This window comes from Miniopterus natalensis, chromosome 4, assembly GCF_054644295.1.
Source record: "Miniopterus natalensis isolate mMinNat1 chromosome 4, mMinNat1.hap1, whole genome shotgun sequence".
Classification (NCBI taxonomy): Eukaryota; Metazoa; Chordata; class Mammalia; order Chiroptera; family Miniopteridae; genus Miniopterus; species Miniopterus natalensis.
Genome location: NC_142084.1, coordinates 41,131,901 through 41,157,942, shown reverse-complemented (window position 1 = coordinate 41,157,942; position 26,042 = coordinate 41,131,901). Strand labels below are relative to the sequence as shown.

The 26,042-nt window shown below is 42.2% G+C and overlaps 1 protein-coding gene across 2 annotated transcripts in view; it reads right to left on the bottom strand.

Annotated features, from left to right (window-relative positions):
• Nucleotides 1-26,042, bottom strand: part of ARHGAP10 (Rho GTPase activating protein 10) — a 249,936-nt gene that overhangs the window by 60,968 nt on the left and 162,926 nt on the right. For both annotated transcript variants that reach the window (XM_016206885.2, XM_087816505.1), the window contains exons 16-18: nucleotides 20,168-20,226; nucleotides 12,320-12,425; nucleotides 10,822-10,981 (exon numbers count right to left, since the gene is read on the bottom strand). In XM_016206885.2, coding sequence (XP_016062371.2) covers nucleotides 10,822-10,981; nucleotides 12,320-12,425; nucleotides 20,168-20,226 — 325 coding nt within the window. The remainder of the gene's footprint in view (nucleotides 1-10,821; nucleotides 10,982-12,319; nucleotides 12,426-20,167; nucleotides 20,227-26,042) is intronic.

Genomic DNA, 26,042 nt, shown 5'->3' with positions numbered 1-26,042 from the left:
GACAGGGAAGAGGGAAAGAGTGTTAATACTGGATGGCAAGCTCATCTAAGAAATACTGACAAAAGGCTACAGCTAGTTTTAAAACTTTTTTATAAAAACTTAATAAAAAGAAAAATCCAGAAAAGGAATGGAGGAAGGAGCAGATCTGAGGAGGGTCATTGTCACCCAGACACTAGGCTGCCAGGCGGAGGGAAGGAGGGGAGTTTTAACCAGGCACAGAGGGCGGGCAGGACAGGCCCGGCAGCACTCAACAGAGCTTAGCAGTGAAAACAAAAATAAAGCTAATAAGCTGATTCCTGCCTGTAGGGGTCACTCTCCAGGAGAAATGGACCACCTGGCAAGTTAAAACAAGAAGGGCTTTTGAAGGGCTTTCCACCCTGTGCCCAATTAATCCAATATAAGGCTGCAAGGCTTGTAATTTACTTACCCTGCTCTGACCATATTCTTGATTCCCGTGCTCCTCAGTAAAGTTAATCCTGCCCTTTTTTTAAATTAAATTTATTGGGGTGACATTGGCTAATATGATCATATAGGTTTCAGGTGTGGGTTTCTATGTTACAAGGTCTGTATACTGCACTGTGTGCCCACAACCCAAAATCAAATCTTCTCCTATAGCCAATTCTGCCCTTTTTACTAAGGCTGACAACACACACTTCACTGGTAGAAGGGGGCGGACACTTCCAAAGCGAGAGAGAATGAATCCCAGTGGCAGAGAACATCACCCTCATGCCTGACCCTCCAGGTCCTCACCATGGTAGTTAAAAGACGCCCTGGGAGCTCAGAATAATAAACAGCAGGTCTAGAGGGCCCTCCTTACAAAGGGTTGCTTGCCGAGCTGACCCTGGGTTGGCATCTGGGAACTTGTTTAGTGTACAGTTCTCTAAACTTACATAAAACATTCCCTAAGTGGTGAGGATGCTCGGCAGTGCCTCAACGGGACAAAGGTGCCCATGTGTAGGTGTTATGCAGAACACCTGTCTTCCACCTGGGAGCCTGGCACTTGGGTACACGCTAGGCAAAGGATGCCCATGTGACTACCTCCAATGGGCACTCGGCCTCTAACAGGCTTCCCTGAACAGAAACGCCACATACATGTTGCTGTTTTTTCGGTGCTGGGGGAAGAGTTTGCTCTGTTTGACCCCTCCTGGGAGGGTAGAGCATAAGGGAGATGGCATATGATCCCTCCAGACTCCCCCTGTGTTGTCTCTTCTGTGTCCCCACTATATCCCTGTGATAAATCTAGGTATCAGTCCAACCAGACACTATATCCCTGTGATAAATCTAAGTATCGGTCGCCAGCAAATCCCCAAATATGGTGGCGGTGCTAAGGACCCTGTCGCACCCAGAGAGGCTGGTATTTCACTCAACAGGCGACTTCTCCTTCACCAGGTAGTCCTTTTACTCTGACTTTAGTTATAGTGGAAATCAGGGGACTCATGGCAGTCTGGCAAAAATAGAACTATTCCACTCCAGTGTGCATGAACGAAGGCTATCAACCCTTAGTTTAGCCATTTTCTGGCTAAGATTCCTAAGTCAAAACACGGGGTAGGCTGGACGTTACTGGTTGCCATTCTAAAGATGCAGAAACTGAGATACAGGCCTATGTTCAACAATCAGTTATCACTCAGTTCCACAGCAGTGCTTCAGAATGGTTCTAATTTCAGGGAAATTCAGAAGAATTCAGATGAGATCCTGAGGTTATACTGTGAAGACCTGACCTGGACAGAGATGACTTCTTCCAGCTGTCCCTTCCCCATGCAGGCTGAACACCAGCATATCTCAAGGTCATGGGCAGTGGCTGTCTTTCATTATTTAAGCAGAATGTCTTTCACTGTGGGCTCATACTTTCCTTGGCCAAACTGAGAAATCAGTATTTTAAGAGAAGGTTTCCTTGGTGGCTGGCCCGGGTAGGGAACAGGAACTACAAAGTGTCACTGATGGAATAAATCATGAACCTAAAAGGAATGACATTTTACCTTCTCCCCTCCTAGTTCCTATGCAGAAGTATGGGAGATAAGTCAACAGCCAAAGACGAGAAAGGCTGAGCCTGAAGGAATGTTCTGGACCCTAACTTCTCATAGATTTTACTGCAGCTCTTGGTTTCCCCCATGGTGGTAGGTTCCTGACCTGGGAGTCCCAGAAATTCCTAAAACTGTGTATCCATTTCCTTTGGGTAGACAGCAGGTGCTCAAATAATGTCATTTCATTCAACGTCATTTCGTCAAAATGTTGAGATGCAGTAAAAGATTAACTCTTGTTTGTATCCATTAGTCTATGGTAAGTCACTTTCATTATATTTCATTTTGCTTAAAGTCACAGAACCTATTCACAACATTAAGTGAGGACTTACTGTATTTAATGTACTATTTTCTGGGAACAGGACCCAAAGCATCCATTAAATTTTCAAAGTGGGTCCTAATGAAATAAAGCTTTGAAATTACGGCTCTAGATAGAAGAAAAGGAAGTCAGATGCAGAAGTAGACTTTAAAATGTTAACTGCTCACTAAATGGCAGCCCAGAGGGCCACCCGGCCAGGAGATGTGGGAGAAGGCAGTGGGGAGCGAAATGGATATATCGGACTAGACACCAAGAGACAGGAAACAATTACCCAGAAAAAAGAAATTATGTGATTGCTGAAAGAAAAGCCATTTCTGGTCTGTGAAGAGAAAACTGCAAAAGAAAGTTAAAGAAATTCTAATCATAAAACTATGGGAATACAGCCACAGGTTCTGGTTTGGGTGACTTCAAAAGCCTAGTTTCACCTAAAATTATGTTGTTCAGACATACTCAGAGTGTTTGCATAAGAACTAGGTCTAGGAAGCAGCCAGCCCTATAGACATGCAGGAGGTACACTGAAATATAAACTAAACTGACTTAACTCCAAGTCAGTGCAGAAACTGTGTGCCTGTAAATTTATCAAACCACAGGTACTTTGCACTCACACTGTCCAAAAAGGATTTGGTTGCAACCAAAACATTACCAAGTTGACAGAAGTAAAAATGGATTTATCAAAAGGAAATAGCAGGAAGTGGAACCAGTCAAAACTATTCCAGATTAGTAAGATGAGGCCATCAAAAGCCAACCAGCAACTCTCCATTTCTCGCCTCTGCATTTTAAATCTTCCCTGTGCACTGTCTCCTCCACCAGACCCACTACAGGGGTTTTCTTCAGCCTGGAGCCTGGGGACAACCTCACAGTAACTGGCTGTGTTTCTCCACATCGTGATTCCAAATCTCTAGAAGAGACTATTCTTATGGTTTAGCCGCCTCTGGTCAATAGATCTAAGGAAAGCGACACCAAGTCTTAAAAACATGCTGAGGGCCTATCTCCCCAGTGAGCAGTTCTCAGAGGGGTCGGGCTGTGTGCTAGGACGTGTCTGCACTAAATGACATGGGGCACTACAGACGGGGGCAGAGAGAGGTTAAAGGGGGAGAGGCTAAGAGTTCAGAGTCTGGAGACTAAGTACCCTTCTTCCAGCCCTGCCTGTCTGCGAAGTAGCAGGATATCTTTCCAGGAAAAGAGAAAAAAGAAAGAAACCTTTTCTCAGCCAGAATCCTAGTCAGATGCAAATGATCAACTTTCACCCTTTTTAATTCCAAAGCTTTTGCTAAAAGCGTGCACTTATTTTCAATACTCTGGCTCGCGATTCAGAAAAATCACTCTACATAATATTGAAGTGATGATACTTCATGTTTCTACTGGCCCACTTGTACTATTTGGTGAAACTTTAATTTCTGAACATATATTTGAGACATCAAAATCCTTTATTTTTGGTGATTTAGTTCAATCTACATATATTCCAGACCTGCTATCTCTGAGGGTGAGAATAGAGCAGTCCAGGTATTAGACAGTAACCATGAAGAAAAGCCTTCTACTTATAGCCATTTACAGTCTAGGGCTTATCAGCTCTGGAGCCAGCACCACCACTGACCAGCCGAGTGACCCTAGAAGAGATGCATCGCAGACGTGAGGTGCATGAACACAAGGATCGTACCCCTCAGTTTTAATTCCATGAAAACCGACTGAGTGCCGCATTCCAAGCACTGAGCTTCGCTCTGTCTTTGCAGCTTTGCATTCCCGGAGACTTTGGCGGAGAATTTCAGCAAGGATCAGACCTCAGAGGTCTGCTAGCTTTCCTCCAACGCCTCAATCCCAACTCTAGCATGAGCACATTCTCATTATTAAAAAATCTTATGAAGTCCTTCCTTCTACTGAATCAAAAACACACCTCCTGGCAAGTTCTGCTAACTTGTACTGAGTGTGCTTCCTTAGACAACAAAGAATAAACCTACTCCCCCTCTACACTGCGGCTCCTCAGTTTTCTTGAGATGGTCCTGATGCTTTTTCCACACTGGACACAAAAACACTGCAGAATGAAAGACCCTTGTGTCCCAAATTTCTTCTTATCAAACCACTCCTGTCGCAGGGGGAAATACTACCTACCCTCTACAGAGCTACACAGCAGCACAAAGCATAGCGTCCCTGTGTTTTCGCTTATGAAAAGAGGAGAACTCCAAAGACAAGGTCATTATTACTTTCTGACTCTCCTGAAAAGACGTGGAAAACAAAGTCTTCTGTGCCTTTTAAAGCTTCTTTTTAAACACTCTAGAAAATGCAAGGCCCTGTTGAGACAAAAATAATCTAACAGTAAAGTAATTTTCATGGCGATGCCAAAGAGGCCAACATTCATGAAAACTGGAAGAAGGAAAAAAAAGAAAATACACCCTGTGAAATCTGTCAGATACTCTGGTCTTGACTTCTACACTGAACAGTCACTCCTCAGGTGACCGAGTAGTGGTCCCAAGGTTAACAAGGGTAATGCAAGGCACCCGTGATCCTCCTCCTCTTCTCCATGATCAGGTGGGCATAAAGCTTTGAGAAACTTCAGAGTTTTATTGTTTTGCTATTGTTTAAGACATTTCTTTTTCTCTCACGTGAAAACCAGTACTGCCTAGCAACCCAGGGCCAGCAAAGCTAAATCAGTAAACCTTTAGGCTGGGTTTTTGCTGTTTTTTTAAAGAGATTTCTTTTCCCCATTCAATGACAAGCACGCTCTAAGACTGGGCGGTTCCCCATACTGGAGGAAGGAAAATGTTGCACACTACTCACTTGGGCCTCCTTTACATTACACGACGACAGAGACCAGCCCACAGAAGAGGGCGAGGATTGTGTGTCATTTTTGCAGCAACAGGAATGGAGAAGTGGGCTGCCCCCTGTCCACATGTGGCCGCTGCTGGACTGCAAGCTGGGACTGAGCAGGAAATCCATTCCACCACTGAACCTGGGGGCAGGGACACATCCTTCTAGCGCTTGGCAAAGACAGGTGGACCCAGGTCAGAAAGTTGGTCCCAAGGTTAACAAGAGCAATGCAACGCACCATTGACACTCTTACTCTTCTCCATGTGCCTGTAATTTAATATCATGCTGATGACACTGGAGACCTGCCGGGAAACATGTTCTTCTCACCTCTACTCTTTCTAGGCTCTTCTATGACCGGAGGACACTGGCTATTCAAGGACAAGGATCAGGCCACATGTGACAAAGAGGGAAACATCAAAGCATACTGAAGAAGCCATGGAGGAGTACAACATGGGCCTTTTCCACAAAGCAGGATTATCACAGACGGCCTCCGTTTTCACACCAGGAGATATGAGATGGACCACCAGAGAGCCCAGTTCAAAGGCTAACGCGTTTACTTTGATAAAGTCATTAGACTCCTCACTGAGGAACAGCTTTATGTAAATAAAATGTGACTATACCTCGGCACCTTGTGGCCCACAGAAACTATAATGAAGGCTAGAAAACACTTCATGCCCACTGACCATCAGACAATCAGTGAACATCAGAGCATACTGAAGACCATACAAAGCTAAGATCAACCCAGGGCTCCACATACGGCACACCGCATTGAAAGGCCAATTAAAATCCTTAACAAGATAACTGTAATCTAGATCATAATTATATTCTTATATGTATTATGTAAAGCAATTTGGTTGAGAATAACATATATACCTGACTTTGTATGAATTGCCAACTTATGTGTTAACATAAAAGACAGATATTAAAACAAAATGACCCTGATATTAATGTTTTCCTTGATGATTCTCAAATGTTCTTCAGAATCTTCAAGGGCCCTCGGGGACTGAGGAAGACACACATTATAGATGTGAGCTAACAGGTAATTAGAATATGAGAGTGATTAGTTAGCCGTATACCACTCAGGGCCTACTCTGTTCTCCCTTCCCTATCACGTCTGTCCTAACTCTTCTTCCTGTACCTTCTTTAGTCACGTGGGAAACACATCTGTCCTTATTATCGCCCATTCCTGGACACTCACTGAAGCCCTTACAGGTTGATTTCAGCCCTTGCTCTCAACAGACACTTCACCGTTGGAGAGAACATCTGCCATCTGCCAGTCCTCACATCCTCCCACCTTGTGACACCATCTAGCATCTGACAGTGTCCCTCAGCAACCTGACACTGAACTTGCCTGCATTTCTTCTGGCTCCACTTTTATCACTAAGAGTAAAACCTCAGTGTTTCTCAAGTATATTGTTCTTACCTTCTCCTAGTGATGGAAGCAAAGTCTTTGGGGTGGCACAATTCTTAGTTCAAACCCAGGCATTGCCACTTACTAGCTATGTGCCCATGAGCAAGTTAATCTCCACCCTTCAGCTGTCTCATATGTATAAAGAGATAACATATGTAATAAGAATTTTGTAGATACAGAGAAATACTGTTACATATATAGCAATGGGAATTGTACACATTTAAATATATATATTTTAAGTGTGTTTGTGTATGTGTATATACGCACACACATATATACATAAACACTAGGGTTATAGGAGATAAACACCCTATAAGTAGATCAAAAGCATATAGTACAATGAGCATCCAATACATATTCCCTCATGTCAATCTCATGCCTCTTTATTTTATATTACACTTTCTATCACTAAATTCTCTCACAGGCTAAGCCCCACGCCTCCAACTCTCTGCTGGACATCAGACCATAACCAATATTCAGGTTCTTATAAAGGGAACTCATCTCACTCCTGCCCATTTTTTTCTTTCCTATTATTAATGGCACCAACATTCTCCCAGGATCAAGTCCTCATCGTCATCTATAACACCATCCTCTGAGATGCCCCACAAATCCAGTCCCTGGACTCTGTCTGGTCCACCTCACAGAATGACGCTCTCCAGCCTGTAACTCCCCACTCACACCAGGCCCTGCACCTGCACCGTGTGACCTCCTCCTGGTCTTTTATTTCTCCACTTCCTACTGCAAACCTTGCTGCCAAACTAAGCTTCCTGGAAGAGTTGACTTAGAAACCACGAGAGGCCCTGGTACCTATAAAATTAAAACCAAAAGTCCTTTGGTGGCATTCTCAACCTCCCTGCACCTGGCCTGAATCTCCAGTCTCGCCCCACGTCACTCACCCATGTCCCTCACAGGAGCCGCATTCTTAGAACAAACACCTACTTTCTGTGCTTTTCTGATTACACGATCCCCCATACCTGAAACGCCCTCTTAAAACATCCCACCTGTTCAAACTCCATTCCAAAACCAATTCAATCCACACAGGACACTTTCCAGGTTCCCCACCACTGGACGAACCCCATCTGAAGTCTCGTCAGCTTCTCTCTGTCTCTCTCCTCTTAACCTCTACCATCTCTTGCAGTTACTGTTGGACATTTCTTCTTTCCCCTCCTGGACTCGGTCTTCCTTCCCCCAACTCTCACACCATGTCAGTAGGCACTGTGCTGAACTAATCCATAACACGTATGCTTTGAGAACAAAATGTATGCAAAACGCACAAATTCTAAGGCACAACCCCAACTTGAGAATCCTTGGAAATTTCCCAGTACCCTTTTCCACCTGGTAAATACAATTTTCTGGTTTGCAAGGGAAGAAAAGACCTTGATAATATTTTTGGCCCAAGAACACTTCTTTTAAAACAACATCTTAATGTATTATGTGGAAATGAGGCCAAAACACATGGGTTCAGTTTCCTATAAGGTACATATGGATTTTATGAAACCAGCAAAGAGGCTGGGATAACAAGAGATCTCCAAAGCAGGTTCACTCAGGGTCCTTTTCTAACCCCAAAATGAAGCCAAAGCTTTCTTGCTTTAATTACACGTTGAAAGTTTCTTCTGCTTTAGCGACTTTCCTAGTCGGTCAACATTTTTCACATTCCAAGGGAGGAAAAATAAGTAACAGAGGAGAACACATCTTTCTTCCGTGGCTATTTTTCCTTCATAGACACCACCTGGGTCTCTTCTTGTCCTTTCTAGCTCCCCCTCCTTTCTGTATTAGAAGGTTTTCCTTCCTCACAAGATCATTCTTTTTAACTTCCCCTATCCTTCCTCCCCCCCGCCTTTTCATTCTCAAACATATACTACAAGGATCTCTCTGTCCCGCTCCAAGGCCAAGTCTTCGGGTGGTACATGTGCGTCCCTTGTCAAGGAAACCTCTCAAATGGGCTCAGGCGTCCATATGGAGCTTTCCCGCACGGCCCCTGTGTCGGCAGAAACATTCCCCCTCATGGCAGAGCCTGGGCCCTCAAGGCCAGCCAAGGAGGGCAAGAGCTGGGGGTGAGAATGAAAGGCGACAAGAGTGAAACTGGAGAAGAAAGATGATGGCATGGGGAAATGCTCTCAGAAATAGTAACTAATCCAAGCTAACTGCCCCCACCCCCTCCACCCCAACTCCAAGCAGCCCTGTGTTTCCACCCTACACCCAGGCTCAGTGAAGAATCGGAAACTCAGTGTCTCCTGCCTCCCTCCTTGGTGGGAAGCCTCAGTGCTTCAATGAACACCGGTTGTACATTCATAGCATCATCTAGCCTGGCCAGAGAAGGGGAGAGGGGGAAACCCAAAGCCTCTCTACTTAGCTCTGTAAAGCTCTAACTCTGAGAACGGGTCCAGTTTCATCTGCTGTAACTATTGCCATTGGCTCAGCAATGCCACTTGGACATTCCTCTAAGATTTGTTAACAAGGTGAAAGCTGTGCTGCCTACTTCCCAGCAGAAGAATCATGTACGTATCTTCCCAGCCTCAAATAAGAGAAGAAAATGGGAAGCCACAGCACTCAATGGAGACCCTTTTATCTGAGAGCAAGACCCCGAGCCAGTGTTTTCACAAATAAATTGGATAAAAGTTTCCTAATTGGGAGTTAATCTAATAATAGTTGAGTTACTAAACATTGTTGCAAAGCTTATAGTCTAATTACTTCTTTTCCAGAAAAAAAAAAATGAATAGTAGCCACAGCTCCATGGAGCTGTCTGGAGAGCTGAGAGCATGCTATTAAGGTTCAAGGACAGCCTGACTGGAGGAACATAAAAGAAGGCACAAATTCACCATTAGTTACTAGCCACACACAAAAAGCCCCACAACCTTCTTCCACCCATAAACAAGCTGCTTTTACTATGCTGGTAAAGAAAACCTCTGACCAGGTTTCAAGCTTTTCACAGAATCTAGAATTCTTCTAGCAACAGGAAATGCAACAAAGACCCCAGAGATGCTCTTGCAATGCTCTGCTCCAAGGGACCACACCTCTGTCTGACAGTCTCTCTCCCACTCTTCTGAGCCCCTCGAAATTTACTGAGTTCATTAATTCAGCCAATAAATATAAACTGAGCATCAGGTATGTACCAGGCTTTATTCTAAGTGTACAGATAAGGCCTCTGCCCTCAGGGATCTAGCAGGGAGAAATGGATAACTAAGAAAATAAGTAGCCCGGCCGGGCATCGCTCAGCAGTTGAGCGTCGACCTAGGATCCAGGCGATCGGGGTTCGATTCCCAGTCAGGGCACATGCCCCGTTGCGGGCTTGATCAATGACTCTCTCATCATTGATGTTTCTATCTCTCTCTCTCTCCCTCTCTTTTCCTCTCTCTGAAATCAATAAAGATATATTTTAAAAAATAAAATAAAATAAATAAATAATTACACAGTATGTTGGACAGGGATGATGCTATAGGATGCAAGTCCCTAAAGAGGCCTCCAACTCCCAGACCATGACCTGCTTTCCATCAAGGGCTGTGATGTTCATCTTCACATCCCCGCACCTAATACATACTTGGCATATAATGCAATCTCAATTTTTTTAAAAGCTGTTAATTAATGAGTAACCAGGAATTTTAAGTTTTCAAATTCCCTCTCTTAGAGGAAAAATGATTAGCAAGGTCCTGGTCTATAACTGACAATGAGAAAAAGAAGTCTAAAAGTCCTTGAAAGAGTCCACAGTATTTTGAAAATGCATGTATTCCCCTTGATCACAGAGAAACAAATAACAAGCTGTGTCACCTAAAAAATTACTCCTTTTAAAGCAGAGATTCTTAACCTGGGGTCCCCAGATTCAGGGATGCATGTGAATTCCCTGAAATTGTTAACACAATTTTGGGTAAAGGAGGAGTTATGTGTGTATCTCTGAGAAGAACGTAACACGGATTGAGAAAAATATTTTCCCTGTGTCACAGAAATAAAATTTGAGTGAGAAATCCAAGGATAGGAATGAAGGAAGAAAAAAAAACCAAAAAACTGGACATTTCACAACTGCATAGCCAAAATCCGTTTGTATTGGATTAAATATTTCTTCCTTATACCAGTGAGATAACAGAAGACCGGGTAGGCTTCCGATTTATGAAGGTCCATCAGAAGACAGACGCCTAATGCAAATTTCTCAGAACTAAGCTCATCATCGCAATAAAATAAATTTAAAGAGAGAGGGAAAGGAATAATTTTACATCACAAGGTGATAAGCCAAATACAGCAATACCTTTAAGGAAGAAAAAAAAAATAGGTAGTTTTACCTTTTCATGGTTTTCAATTAAGATTTCCACTACAATGTTCTGAAACTTCAAGTCCATGATGGCAGCAACAGTTTCTTCCTGCGGCCTCATCAGGGTTGGTCCAAACACCACTCCCAAATTTGCTACAGTCATCAGGTTCTGCTTGGAGTGGTTTGAAACACTAATATCAATGAGGGAGAAAAGAAAGGACTCTGGTTAAGAGATGAGCAAAAAGTATGGAATGCACAGTCTGCAAGACGGTATTTCCCTAAGAACCAGGACTCAACTGTCCCCAAGGTCTGCCTCTAAAATAACTGGATCTGACAAGACCACACCTAACGAGGCCCCTGCCTTCCTTTCTGCTTCGCTCTCCTTGATGCTCTCTGCTCTAGCCACAGTGGCTGTCTTAATAATTCCATCTATACACCAAGCTTGTGTCTCTTGGAGGCCTTCATTTACTGTTTTCTTCTACTTAAAGCATCCCTCCTCCCCCCAGGTCACTGTACTCTTGCTCCCAGAGACTATGAGACTTAGAAGAATTACCTTCGCAAGCACACAACTTGGTCAGAGCACCCACACCCACCCCTGTGGCCCAGGGAACAACTTGGACAACTGTTCTCAGCAACTCAAAGCTCTCTTCCTCAACGACACTCTCCATAATAACCCTCTTTGTAGTTCCACACCCAACATATATTCTCTAACCCCTCGCGCTACTTTGCCTTTTGACCGCTTATCACCTGAAATCATTTTATATTTTTATTGTACTGTTTATTATCTTTTCCCCTTAGAAAGAAGGGACTTCCTGAAAGTAACTTGTTCAACTATGTATCTACTACCACCTATAAAAGGCATTCAATAACTATTTGTTGACCAAATGAATGAATGGCTATACTACTACTAGGACCCTTGACAGGTCATAATATCCTTTGGTCTTCCAGCTTCTTTTTACATAAAATAAAGGTTCTAAAACATAGTGATCCTTAGTTTCCTCTCGCCTCAAAAATTCTGTAAGTACAGTGATCGAGGAGTTATGCATTTGAAAAAAGGCTAACCTCTCTACTCGATTATTAGATTTTGCCTGCTTTTTTAAAGAGGAAATAAAAAGAATAGAATGGATCCTATGAAATAACTACCTATTACTGGATTAAACAATCTTAAGGGACACGTTCAAACTCAGAGTTAGGTAGGTGTGAAAGCAAGTTAAATTTGCTAACAGACTGATAATCACATTTCCAGAATCAGTGTACAGGGACGTGCACAATATTCTCTTCTTTTACTTCAGATCAAACCCCAAGTTGCTGGCAGTGATGTTAAGCAAATAATTATACGACTTCAGGAAAGCATAGTGTTTCAACGGTCTTGTCCAAAACACACACAGTGAGTCAGGTGTCCAGCCTGCCCTTCCAGGTGGGGTCCCTGGTATCGTGTACACCGCCCCAATTTGGCCCGTTACAAATCCAAGAACACTGCGCAACACCCAGAGCAAAATGGAGGAAGTCAGGAAGGAAACGAGGCTTACTTTGTTAAATGTTTCACCAAAATGTCCAACATTTCTTTATTTTTCTCTGGCAGTTTGTGTACCAAGAAATGGATAGCATTAACACGAGATTCTGGGCTCCCACTCTCTGTAAGAAGAAAAAAAGAATAGTCGGGTATTCAGAGTCAAATATACTCCTAAAAATCAACAAATGCAGTATCTCATCCATTCAGAGACTTTAAATGCATTTTGCCACCTTTCAAAGGAAAAGTAAAATCCATCTCTCTCCCCATTAACCTTCCACGCCACCCCGGCGAGGGGCTGCCGTTCGTGCCCTTCCCCGGGCTGCCGCTGACGCGGGGCCAGCACAGCCCCCCCGGCCTGCAGGTGTGCTCCTCACTCACTTCAACAGGTCTAGTCATTGATCTCTGCCCCACAGTGAAATGCAAATAAAATACTAGCAAATAAGCTCTTCCTTCTTATGGGTTGAATTTTATTCCCCTAAAACATATGTTGAAGTTCTAACTCACAGTATTTCAAGTGTGACTGTTTTAAAACACACCCGGGATTTGCTTTAACCAGGAATGGCGAGATGGGCCAGCAGGGAAATGACTGTCAGGAAGGAAGGCGTTTACCCTCCGACTCCGAGAAAACGGAGGCATGTCACGCCCTGCAGGGCCGCACGGGAGGCACCAGGGTCAGTCACGCAGCGGAAGGAGCAAGGGGAAAGTGTCGGCAAGCAGCTTTATGGTGGTTTCCATGTGCAGGGACAGGAGAGGCAAAGCAAGCAGGTTTAGGATCGGTTCGAACTCTTTCAGGGGCTCTGGGGCCTCGGGGCTGGTCCTCAGTTATCTGGTACCTGACCCAAGGTGATCAGGGCAGATTATGGCTGGAGTGTACGAGCCTCAAAGAGGAGCTGGGGGAGGAAAGCGAGCTCTAGATTGGTTAGCTGGCTTACGAAAAGCATGTTCAGGTTTACTATCTCTAGGAATTGTTTAGCCCCAGGAGGTTAGGCTCCCAGGATCAGTTAAGCCCCAGATGTTAAAACATCAGAATAAAAAGACAGGCGTAACACAGTCATCTCATTTGGGAATAGTATGGTCCTTGCAGAAATTCGATCCTTACAGATGCCATTAATTAAAATGAGATCATACTGGAGACATAACAGAATGTTCATGGCAGTGGCACTCTTGGTAATTGTCCAGAACTGAAACAACTAAAGGAGAAATCAACAGAGCAGATAAATAGATTGGGGTGTGTTCATACTATGGAATACTGTACTATGAGAGTGAACGAACTCCTGGGTCACTCAACATGGACGAATCTCACAAGATGAGCAAAAGAAGCCAGTCGCAAAAAATTATATTCTGTTAGATTCCGTTTATATAAGGTTCAAATGCAGCAACCCTAACCTACGACATCAAAAGCCAGGCAACTGCTTACATGTCACGGGGCGGATAATGACCACATGGGTATGAGGAAGGGTTTCTGGGCTTCTGATAATGTTGTATTTCTTGATCTGGGGGCTGATTACATGGCCATCTTCACTTGGCAAAAATCCATCAGGCTGCACACTTACGATTTGTGCCCATTTCTGTTGTGTGCCAACCAAAAGTTCACTGAAATTGAAGTTACCCATAATCGGTCTCACCCTCAGATAAGCTAGTAAATTTTAGTTTCATTCTTTCAGAGTGTTCCTCCTTTTTATATAATGAATGTGCACACAGTGACTTCATGTAATATATCACAGACCTCTCTCCATGTCATTAAAAGTATAGAGCTCCACGCCATCAACTTTATGATCAGCTAGGTTGCTTCGAAAATTAAGTGTGTTCCAGTTTACACTTCCAGTAGTAGTGTTTAAGAGTGGGGAATGACATTTTACAACACAGGACACAGCTGGAGCTAAGGAGGGAAAAAAGCAAGACAGCTCAGTTGGTTAGTGTCGTCCTGACACGCCCACTTTGCGGGTGCGATCCCCGGTCAGGGCGCTTAAGAACCAACCAAGGAGTGCACACATAAGTGGAACAACAAACCAATGTTTCTCTCTCTCTCTCTCTCTCTCTTTCTTCCTCTTTCTCTCTCTCCCTTCCCCTTTCTCAAATCAAAAAATAAAATTTTTTTAAAAGTTATAAAAAAATAAAGAGAATAAAAGCAAAAAGGCTAAGAAATGAAAAAGCCATGATAAAGCAGAACACAATCAAATTACATAATAAAAGACTCCTAGATACAGAATACACTGGACACTGAAAACAAAAGTACAGCCATCTAAAGCATGAGGTGAGCCTGGCCAACGTGGCCCGGCATTGAGCATCAACCTAGGATCCAGGAGATCGCGGTTCGATTCCCGGTCAGGGCACATGCCCGGGTTGCAGGCTCGATCCCCAGTCGGGGGCCTGCAGGAGGCAGCCGATCAATGACTCTCTCATCATTGATGTTTCTATCTCTCTCTCACTCCCTCTCCCTTCCTCACTCTGAAATCAATAAAGATACACACACACACACACATATACACACACACACATATATATATAAAAAGGTAGGTGATAAACTGTAGTCAAGGCTTTAATCTGAAATTAAAAACCAAGATCTTACTAAATCAAAGCTGGAAAAAATGAAAGCAATAAAAACATTTTCAATGCACAGCTTTAATTTTAAAATTAAAGCAGGGGCTCTGAAAACTGGTCTAAAATTCTGAAGGAATAAAAGGACAACTGCCTACGATAAAGAATTCTGTACACTCAAAAATTAAAAAATTTTGAAAACTTTGCACTAAAAAGCTATTTCTAATTCGTGTGTCTATCTTGTCATTAATAACCATCTTTCCCCAAGGACAATCTAATTTAATATTTTCGGATTTATTACTTATTCCGAAACACAAGACAGAGAAATAGTTTTCCACCCTCTAAGAATAAGGGTCTTCATTTCTAAAAATAGAATTTGTTTTGAAAAATAGTCAAAACCTCCCATTTTCTTTTTTGAGTTCTCTCTCCCTCTCCAATCCCATCTCATTTGAAATCATATACACATTTTTTTCAAGTCTGCTTTTTCTTTCTTCCTCCAAACAGAAGAATTTTTGGAAGTAAAGCTTTTAAAGTAAAACTACTTTTTTCTCTATTTCTTTTTATTTTGACATTAATCTGGGCTTTCTATTAATGGGCATTTCTGTGTGACATACTAACTTTAAGGTACTCAAAAAAAGTTTTCTAAGATAAGCTGTCTTCAGTTTTCATTGACATAAACTGACAAAGAACGAAAGACATAACTTTTTTAAAAATCTAGGCTACCAAATTCCTAACACATCTCAAGGAATTGGGAGTTTACTGTAATAGTAAAAGCATTTTTAACTGTGTAACTATAACTCCGCATCCCCAACACTTCATGTGTATCTGCTCATGATACCATACTGTGCCAACTTATGGAGAATGAAAAAGATACGATCATAGCTCACTGGGGCGTATCAGAGATACAAGGGCAGATAAATGTTAAATTATTTTAACACTTACATGCCATAAATCAATAGTACTATAATTTTAGGAAAGCATGAGCACTAACCATCCAAGCACTTCCCAAGGGACAGGGGGCTCTTCACTCAACAGACATCAAGTATTCCAGTTCTGTGGAAGCTCCTATCTACTCAGAAATGAACACACCGGCTAAGATAGCCTGATGTCATTAAGCATGCAATTCCTTTAATTTCCAGATTCCCGGGTCCTCTCCGCCAAGACCATATGGTTTTGTCTTGCCTGCCATGTATGTATGTTCACCAACAGGAACAGAACATTCTGGGTAGGCAAAGACCAGTGCCCTGGACCCTATAATCGGGACTAAAGAACTTTACGAGTATGATTTTGCTTCACAGGTAACTTGACTACTGAACATAACAACACAAGTGTTCTGGTTTGGGGGACCCAAGTTTCTTGTGTGATGCCGTGGTTGGCATCCAGGCATCAGCTGTCATCCTCAAACTAAGTCCAACATGAGTCCAACCCTGAAGCATGGGTCCAGTTCTTACCAATGTGACATATCAAGAAATCTGAGCCTGAGAGGCTGAGACATAGACCATGGACTAGAATATTCTCAAAGGTAATAAACACCATGCAGTAACAGCCTTCCTCAGGTGGGTACAACCTTTGGCATTCCTGTGTAGACTAAGTAAACTGTGTTTTCATTTCATAAATTTCTATACTGGACTTATATATTCCATTATATTCTCTCAAAAGATGGATTATATTAAATAATGAGAAAAATGCATATATTTGGTCTCTGTCACCAGGTTCCCTACTCAGAGCTCCTAAAACCCTTGTAAATAGAGGTGCTCAGCTAATGTTTTGTTCTAATATTGGGTCTTTGACCCTAGGCTTAACACCGAGCTCCCAGAACCTCCCACAATTCACTGAGTGATAGGAGCGTCTGACACCAAGCTTCTAAGTCCCTTGGAATTTCCTGGGTGATGAGTACATCTTTTGTTCTAATAAGGTGACTTTTGGTGGGCCCTCAGAGGAGCACTAGTCACCAGAAAGATCTAGCCATGATTAGCAGCTCAGAATTTTCAGCCCCACCCTCATTCTCCAGAGAGGCGAGAGGGGATGGAAATGGAGTTAATAATCCATATTGCCTAAAAGATAAATCCTCCATAAAAATCCCCAAAGGGTCTGGAGAGCTTCAGAGTACGTGAACACATCCACATGCTGGGGAGGTGGCACACCCCACCGCACAGGGACAGCTCCCGTGCTCAGGATACCTCCAGACCTTACCCTGTGTTCTCTTCATCTGGCTGTTCACCTGCATCCTTTATTGTTTCCTTTATTATGTAATAAGCTGGAAAACCTATTGTGTTTCCCTGAGTTCTACAAAACTTCCCAGCAAATTTCGGATCCAAGGAGGGTTATGAAAACCCTGATCCCTAGCCAGTCAGTCAGAATTACTGGGGACAACCTGAGACTTCTTAGTGTCTGACGTGGGGGCAGTCTTGTGGGACTGAGTATGTAACTTGTGGCATCTGATGCTAAATCTAGGTAGACAGAACCAGAACTGAACTGAATTATATAGACACTCAGCTGGTGTGTGACCGGACGTGTCAGAAGTGAAGTATTGTAAGTGTGAGGAAAGCAGAAACACAGGAGTGGTTTTTGTAGACAGATGGTTTCTAGTTCCTTTCAGAAAATTCATTAACTCTCTCAGCTGAGAGGGTTTAGTTAACGCTCTTCATTTTCTCTAAGAAAGAAAAATATTTCATTTCCCGACACATTCAACACTGAACAGTAAGTCAGTATTTCTTGAGAATGGAAAATAAACGTCTGCCTCCAGTGGTGAGAACAAACAAAATTCATTTTTGTATCATGCACTTCAGAAATTAACTCACAGGTTCTCATCGGAACTCAACAGGAAAGAAACTGATGACAGGAAATGAAAGGACCCAAGAGAAACCTTCAGAACTCCCAGCAGGGAGGGCAGAAGAGCCCATCTCAACACTGCAGAACAGATGGAAACTGCCGCATGTGACGAAGAGAATCACAAATTAGTCTCCACGCTGGAGTGAGGCGATAACAAAGATTGGTGGTGCCCGACAATTTTAGCAGCCAGCTCAGCTAACAGACACTTCAACAAAGCAAGGTCATGCTGGCCACTGTTACTGGAAAACGATAGCTTAATTGCAATTCCCATTTTCCAACAATATTCAAAAAGGAAGACTAATTTTGGCTACCTGATTTCTATAACTGTTTTATTCAATACTGGAAAGTGCATATATAAGATATTAGAGGATATGCTCCTGAGAGGAAAAGTGAGTACAGGGAACAGAACCCACAAAATCCAAATAAAAAATTAGAGTCTACATTAGAAATGTAGGCCCCTAAAATACACCTGGTTCATACATGTACTTTTTCTCATTAAATATGGTAACTACAGGTCCCATTCCAACCGCAACTCCACTCAGGTGCAAATACATGCCAATACTTACAGGAGCTACAGTATTTCTTTGGAACAGGCCTGTTATTCAGATTGTTAAAACTCTGTAACAGCCCAGCTGGCGAGGCTCAGCAGTTGAGCACTGACCTAGGATCCAGGAGATCTCAGTTCGATTCCCGATCAGGGCACAGGCCAGGGTGGTGGGCTTGATCCCCAGCAGGGGGCGTGCAGAAGGCAGCCGATCAATGACATTGATGTTTCTATCTCTCTCTCCCTCTCCCTTCCTCTCTCTGAAATCAATAAAATATATTTAAAAAAACAACAACTCTGTAACAGCATCCCACAAAGTCAAGAAGGAACACAACGATTCCTTTTATACTTATATAGTCTCTTCCACCCCACTGTTGAAGGATACCCTCAGCAAACTCTCAACTCATCCCCTACCACCAAGGACTTCACTACCACTTTGTAAATTCCTACCTCTTAGGAAGCCTTCATCGGATAAAATACATCGATTGATATTAGAGTTTCAAACACACTGGCTTCAGTTACAGGCATGACAATAACAACGATACTCCCTTGTGGTAATTTAAAACCTTATTCCATAATCACTTTATCTTTCTCCAATTCTCAAAGGATCCCAGATTAAAACTGGCACCCTTCTGCTTTTTCCAGTCCCCAAGGCGCACAACACGAAACAATTGTCCTCCAAGCAGAGCTTAATTTCTCTTTCCCGGGTTTGCCAAAAATGCCACAGGGAAGAAATCAAAACAACTAAGTATTTGCTTGAGTTTCTGCCAAGAAAACTTTCCCCCACTTCCTTGATCACACAAGTTTTCTTAAAAAAAAAAAAAAAAGTCCTCTTCCGCATGAAAACAAAAGTGAATAGAACCGTATTTTTCCCCTTTTCCAAAAGCCTATTTTATACGTGGCGTCTGAGCCGGCCTACACGTTGCTTCTTCCTGCAACACACTGGGAACCTCTCCCTGGCGTGAGCAAGGGCCTCACAAAAAGGTAACATGCAGAGCAGTGTTCCGGGAGCAGTCACACAGGACCCAGAGGGGCTGCTCGAAGCTTTTCGACAGACTGAACTATGGAATACATCCAAGGGGGAAAAAGGGAAGGAAAATACAATTACAGCTACTGTCGGTGCACCTGTGAAAACCAAGCCGCAGGTTTAGCCAGTGGAACTGGGGCTCTGGATTGAAATAAAGATCCCTGTAATCTGGCCAGTCACTTAACATCTCTCAGCCTTCATTTCCGTACCTATTAAATACCTACCACCAGGGCATTTCAGAGGGCTTGGATGATTAAACGCCATGTGTCAAATATAAAAATTGAGGTATATGACGATTAAACAGAACACAAGAAGGCTTCAAGTCAGCAGGATTCGCCAAAAACTTCACGAATTAAAATTCTACCAACTAGGGGCCTTTTCCATCTAACATTTTATATCATGGACAATTCTCTCTCTGTCAAATACTGTGTGAGCACCTGGCATTATCTCGAAGTATTTTTTTCTGCCTTTAACTTCTACCTAAATATCTTTCTAAGCGAAGCCACTTCCAACCTGCTAATCTTTCCACATCTGCTCATTTCCCCAACCTTCTGCAAGTTAAATACATCCACGTTCCCACAGCATTTTGCTCATGCCAGTCTTATATATTTTACCTATAGTGGGAGGTATATGCACATTCCTTGCTAGAGAACGGACTCCTGGGGCAAAAATTCTTTTAGGGCTCTACATACCCAATATCTACCAGCAACCAGGATATAGTAGACAATGAATAAACGTTTGTGAATGAATTTATTACTTGTCCCTTCTTTTCACCTTTTAAAAAAGAGACCCAAGTTCTTCTAAAGTGATTTCTATTTTTAACACAAATTACAATAATGAAGTTAAAGTTTCATGTGGAAATTACAGCTTATACACACCATCAACCACAAAACTGTGTCTAAGCCCCTCTATGTAATACTTACTGGCTGGAACAATGAAATCCCCATGTAACTCGTAGGTCATAAGAGGCTCTGGAAGGCTCCTGTGTGAAAAGGACAGCTCAGAATTAGCAAACATATCCACACAGGTGACTGCTCTTTGTGCTCATTTTTTAATAAAAGGGTATTAAATATGTTGTATGTTTATTTCTTAGTAATACGTAAAACTTCTCTAGGCTACTTTTACATATCAAAAAGATACATAAGTCAAACGGATTACTTTATTAAGGGCTACACTACCAAAACTTAAGCAACCACAAATCCCTATCAGATCTAAGCACATGGTTTCATATTTAATCTTGGAAAGTACCTTTACAAACATTTGATTTAATATATAAAACTTCCTTCCACACATTAACTTAAAGTCAAACATTCGATTCAATCAAATATAGCATATAATTTTGCAAATCATCTCTAAAATATTAATTGAAAATGCAACAAAAATATATATAGAAAAGATTAAACCAATAAAGAAATCCAATCCTTTCCTCTTACATATCCCTATTATAAAAATATGCTATTCATTTTTGGTTTATGCCTATGAAACAATAAAACATAAGTAATGGAATGAAAATTGAGGACAACTTGAAAAATACCCACACCATTTTAATTTTCTACAAAAATGATTACATACATTATAGTATATTTTATCCTGTGGTCAACACAATGCTACAGTTTAACCCTTACGCATATCTAAAATTGTAAAAGACCCACTCTTTAAACTATAACACTTTAAGAACAAGTATCAACCTGTACAGTTTCTGGAGGGCAAGCTGGCAAGATGTTAAGAACTTTTAAAATGTTTAAATCATGTAACCCAGAAACTCCTCTTCAAGCACTTAAAAACAATCAAAGATACACACATACAAAAATGTAAAACACATTCAAAAGCCAAGAAAAATGCCAGGAATAAAGGAGATTGTTTCATATTGATAAACAGGTCAATTCATCAACAAGACATAACAATTCTAAATGTTAATGAATCTAGTTAACAGGAGCTTCAAAATACATGAAGCAAAACTGATGAGATTACAAGAAATAGATAAATCCAAAGGAAAGCCGGAGATTTAAATACCTCTCTGTCTCAATAACTGATAGAACAAGGAGAGAGAAAATCAGTTAGAATACAGCAGACTTAAAGTGATCAGCCAACTTCATGTAGTTGGTAAGTCCTTCACCTAAATGACCCTCCATCCAAATGCATTCTTGCCCAGTGCATATGGAATGTTTATCAAGATAAACCATATTCTGGGGCATGAAAAGAATCTCAGTACATTTTAAAAGGTTCCATTTATACAGGGTATTCCTCTGAGTACAATAAAAGGAATTAGAAATCAATAACAGAAATATATCTGGAAAACCCCAAAGAAGATAAAATTAGGAAATATTTTGAACTAAATGCACTACACCACCTATCAGAATTTGACTGTTGTTAGTAAGGCAGTATTTGCAGATAAATCTTTACTGCTAAATACCTATATGAGAAAAGAAGAAAGGTCTTATGTCAATTATTTCACTTTCCATCTCAGCCAGAAAAAAGAAGAGTAAAGTAAACCACAAATAAATAGAACAGAAAAAAAATTAAAATCACAGCAGAAATCAGTGAAATAGAAAACAAAAACAATAGAGAAAATAAATGAACACAGTTCTTTGAGATAATCAATAAAATTGATCAATCTAGCCAGACTGAGTAGGAAATAACACAGTAAAATCATGAATTATCAGTGGCAGGCATGGTAGAGGTAGCTGCAGAATCGATATAGCCTTTAAAGGTATTAAACATAAAATAAGGCAATATCATGAACAGTTTTACATCCACAAATTCAACAACTTAGATGAAATGGACAAATGTCTTGAAAGACACAAACTCCCAAAACTCCCGAGCAGTCCCGCCTCTATTAGAGAAACTGACTGAATGTAGAGTTTAAAATTCGCCAGTAAGAAAACTCTAGGCCCAGATAACTTCACTGGTGAATTCTAGCAACCAAAGAAGAAAGAATACCAATTTTAATGGAAATTTTTCCAGAAAACGTAAGAGGGAATACTTTCCAACTCATTCTCTTTGATATCAGCATTACCTTAGTTCCAAATTAAAGACAAAGAAAACTACAGACCAATATAATGAATATAGATGCAACTATTCTCAATAAAATGTTAGCAACTCAAATTCACAAAGATAAATAAAAGGATAAGACATCATGAGTTTAACAGAAATGCAACATTGCCTTAATATTTAAAACAAAATCAATGCAATTCACCATACTAGCAAACTGAAAAAGAAAAACTCTATGATCATCTCAATCAGTGATTCAGGGAGGAAAAAACTATTTTTCCCCATCAATGGTACAGTAACAACTGGACACCGATATTCAAAACTGAACTTGGATCCACACCCCATATCATCACAAAAATTAACTCAATACAGACCATCGATCTAAGTATAAAACATAAAACTATAAAATTTCTAGGAAAAAAACAGAAAACCTTTGTGACTTTGAATTAGGTAGAGATTTCTTGATACATCACATGAAAAGAAAAGTTGATAGATTGGACTTTGTCACCATTAAGAGCCATTTGAAAGTCCCCCATTATGAGAATTAAAAGACAAGCCACAGACTCAAGAAAACATTTGCAAAGCGCATCATCTGAGAAAGGTTTCGAATCCAAAATATACAAAGAATGATCAAAACATAGTAAGAGGAAAAACAACCCAATTTTTTTAATTGTGTGAAAGGCATGGACAGATACCTCACCCAAGAAGATATATAAATAGCAAAAGAGCACACAAGAAATGTTTAATGTCATTTGTCACTATGGAAGCACAAATTAAAAAGCACAGTGAGATCATCACACACCTGTTAGAATGGCCAAAATTAAGAAGACTGACCATACCAAGAGTTGGCAAACATGTAGAGAAAACGAGACTCTTCTCCATTGTTGGTGGAAATGTAAACAAGCACGACCACTTCGGAAAACAGTTTGTCAGTTTACCAAAAAGTTAAACGTGCATGGGCCGTACAACCCAGACACTGCGCAGTCATTAGGATCTACTCACGAGAAAGGAATGCCTGCGCTCACTCAAAGGCTTTTAGTAGCTTCATTTTTAGCGCCAAAAGCTACAACCACCAAATATCCATCAACAGGTGAATGGGTTAAAAAACTGTGGTGTATCCATACAAGAGAACACTAGTTTGCAACAAGAAGGAACGAATTATACTACAACACAGGTGAATCTCTAATTATGCTGAGTGAAAGCAGCCAGGTTTAAAGGAAAATACAGAGCCATAAGATAATACTCTATTTATGTGAAATTATAGTAAATACATTTTTTATATAGTGACAGAAAGCAGACCGGTGGTTGCCTAGGAATAAGGGAATGAAGAGGGCGGGGTGAGAGTTAGGGATTTCCAAGGGGCATGAGGAAACTGCGGAGTCATGAGGGTCACTATTTTGATTATGGTGCTAGCTTCACAGATGCAGACATGTCAACCTTACCCAAACGCACACTATAAATATGTGCTGTTTATTGTATGCCGATTACACTTCAATAAAATTGTTTAAAAACAAAATAGATGCAAACATATATTTACAGGTTATGTTCCCTATATACAATTTATGATGGTGCAGAAGACACACACACACACACACACACACACACACACACACACACTCACAACTCTAGACTGTGAAACTAACACACCAGAGAAAACTGTTCTCTTATTTCCTCTCTTACTCCCCTTGACCCCCTACACTATCACTCAAAGAAGAAAAATAAAATCAATTATACTACAGCCTAAATAAAGGCAGAGAAGTAAACGGTTGTTGTTTTTCCCAAAATGTGAGCTAGCAAGACGTAGCAAAGAAGGAAAAGTGTTACTGAGCAAAGAGTGAAAGTGAAAAGGTGCTGAAAAGAAAGCGGGAAAAATGAGAATACTTAGAAAAACATAGAGGGGGTTTCTTCTTCAGTAAAAATGAATTTGTATCTAAAGAGCTTCTACAAGCTTCCTACATCACTGCCATATGTCTGCGAGGCAATGAAGCATAAAAAGTAAGCATTAAAAATCAACGTCTCTCTCTCACGTTGATGTTTCTCCCTCTCTCCCCTCCTCTCTCTAAAAATCAATAAAAACACATCTGTGGGTGGGGATTAAAAAAAAGCAAGCATTAAATGCTGTTGATGTTAGGGAAGCAGTAATAAAAATGACAAGTTCCCCACACAAAATTTATTATCCTGAGTCACTGTACCCTTCAACTTCCCAAACCAACATGTTTCTGAGCTACCTCTCTTTGCCACCCGGTGGGATCTGTCTGGGAATATAAATCACAATATTGACCCATGCTGGCATTTTCTTCCCCTAAAGTCCCATTCCAATTTGCAGGCTTTAAAAGTTTCCTCTCGGTAAAACCATTTTACTAAAAACATCACAAAACAGCTCCTTTGTCCCCTCACATGGGAAACTGTTGCAATGAATATGTTGCTGAAAGTTAAAATTATGGTCTGAACAGATAGGAAACCAAGCAGAGGGCTGGTATTCGGCCCTCCTAAAGCACTAAAAGTTTTTAAAAAGTTGCCTCAAGTCAGTAGAAGAAAGAGGGAGACCCCATACACACGTCTGCCATACATCTTTTCCTTTCTCCCAGAGCTGGGAGGTTTTGCTTCCTGTTTTAGTCTGGCATTTTGGGGTTTGGTCACCGCCCTTCCCGAGGTGACAGAGGGACTTGCAGCGGGAGTCAAGGGCAACGGTAAGCACAGCGGCCTGCAGCTTTGTGCCCCGGCCGGTGCGGCTGCTCCCGCGCCCGCGCTCCCTGTGCTGAAAGAAACGCGCCTGCTTGGCCCAAACGGGGCACGTAAAAACCGTTTTCTCCCCTTCGGCACCCGCGTCGTCAGAAAAAGCGTCAGATCCTAATCCCTGCGTTTTCAGCTGCCAAAAGGCACAGGGAGAAGAGCTTTGAAGCCTTCCAAGTCATCGGCCGTGATTCTGATCTCATCACACGGAGGCCGGACGCGTGCACTGTCAGGGCAGCCGCGGGACGCAGGTCGCACCCAGGAGGCTGCTCTGCAGGCGAGGCCTGCGTCAGGGCGGAATTCGGAGGGTGCGGCGACAGAAAGGGCAACGGCGGAGAAAGCGACACAGGGCAGGGAGGGCAGCAAGAGCTTCGGGGGCACGGGGACGCTCACACCATCCCTCCCACGGGTGGCGGCGAGCCGGGAAACGAGCGCTTCACCGCGGAGGACCTGCCTTTGTGTCTCTAGATTCCCGCCAACAACTGAACCGCCTCGGTCAAGTGCCTCGCCTGTACTAGGCATGAGTTTACCAACTAGCAGAATGAGTTGAGAGCCTCCTCCCAGGGTGGCAGCACCCTTCGCTGGTAACATGCGATTCCTTATTTTTCTATACCCCTCGCCCCTTCTCTCCAACATGCACCTAACACAGGCTCTGTGGACCTCAGCAGCACTGGCATTTTGGACACCTCGGGGACGAACGGGCTTTCTCGGGCTTTGCAGGATGTTCAGCAGCCCGTTTCTGGCCTCGCCTCATTACGTGCCAGTTGCACCCCTTCTCTCCTGCCGTCATGACGGCCAAGCATGTCTCCAGGTGCTGCCAAATAGCCCTGGCGGCTGCGGGGCCAAAATCATCCCCAGTGGAGAACCACTGCTCTCCTATCTGAAGGACAGGTACAGTTCTAGATGCTGGGGATTCTTTTAAAAATATTGGGAACAAACATGAAACATAAGACGTCTGCCTTCAGGAAGCTGACATTCTAAGCCCAGGGCGGCTGACAAGACTCGTTTTCACCGAGTGCTCATGCTACGCCAGTGAAGTGCCATCGGTGGCAAACTGCACATAAGCGTGTAGAT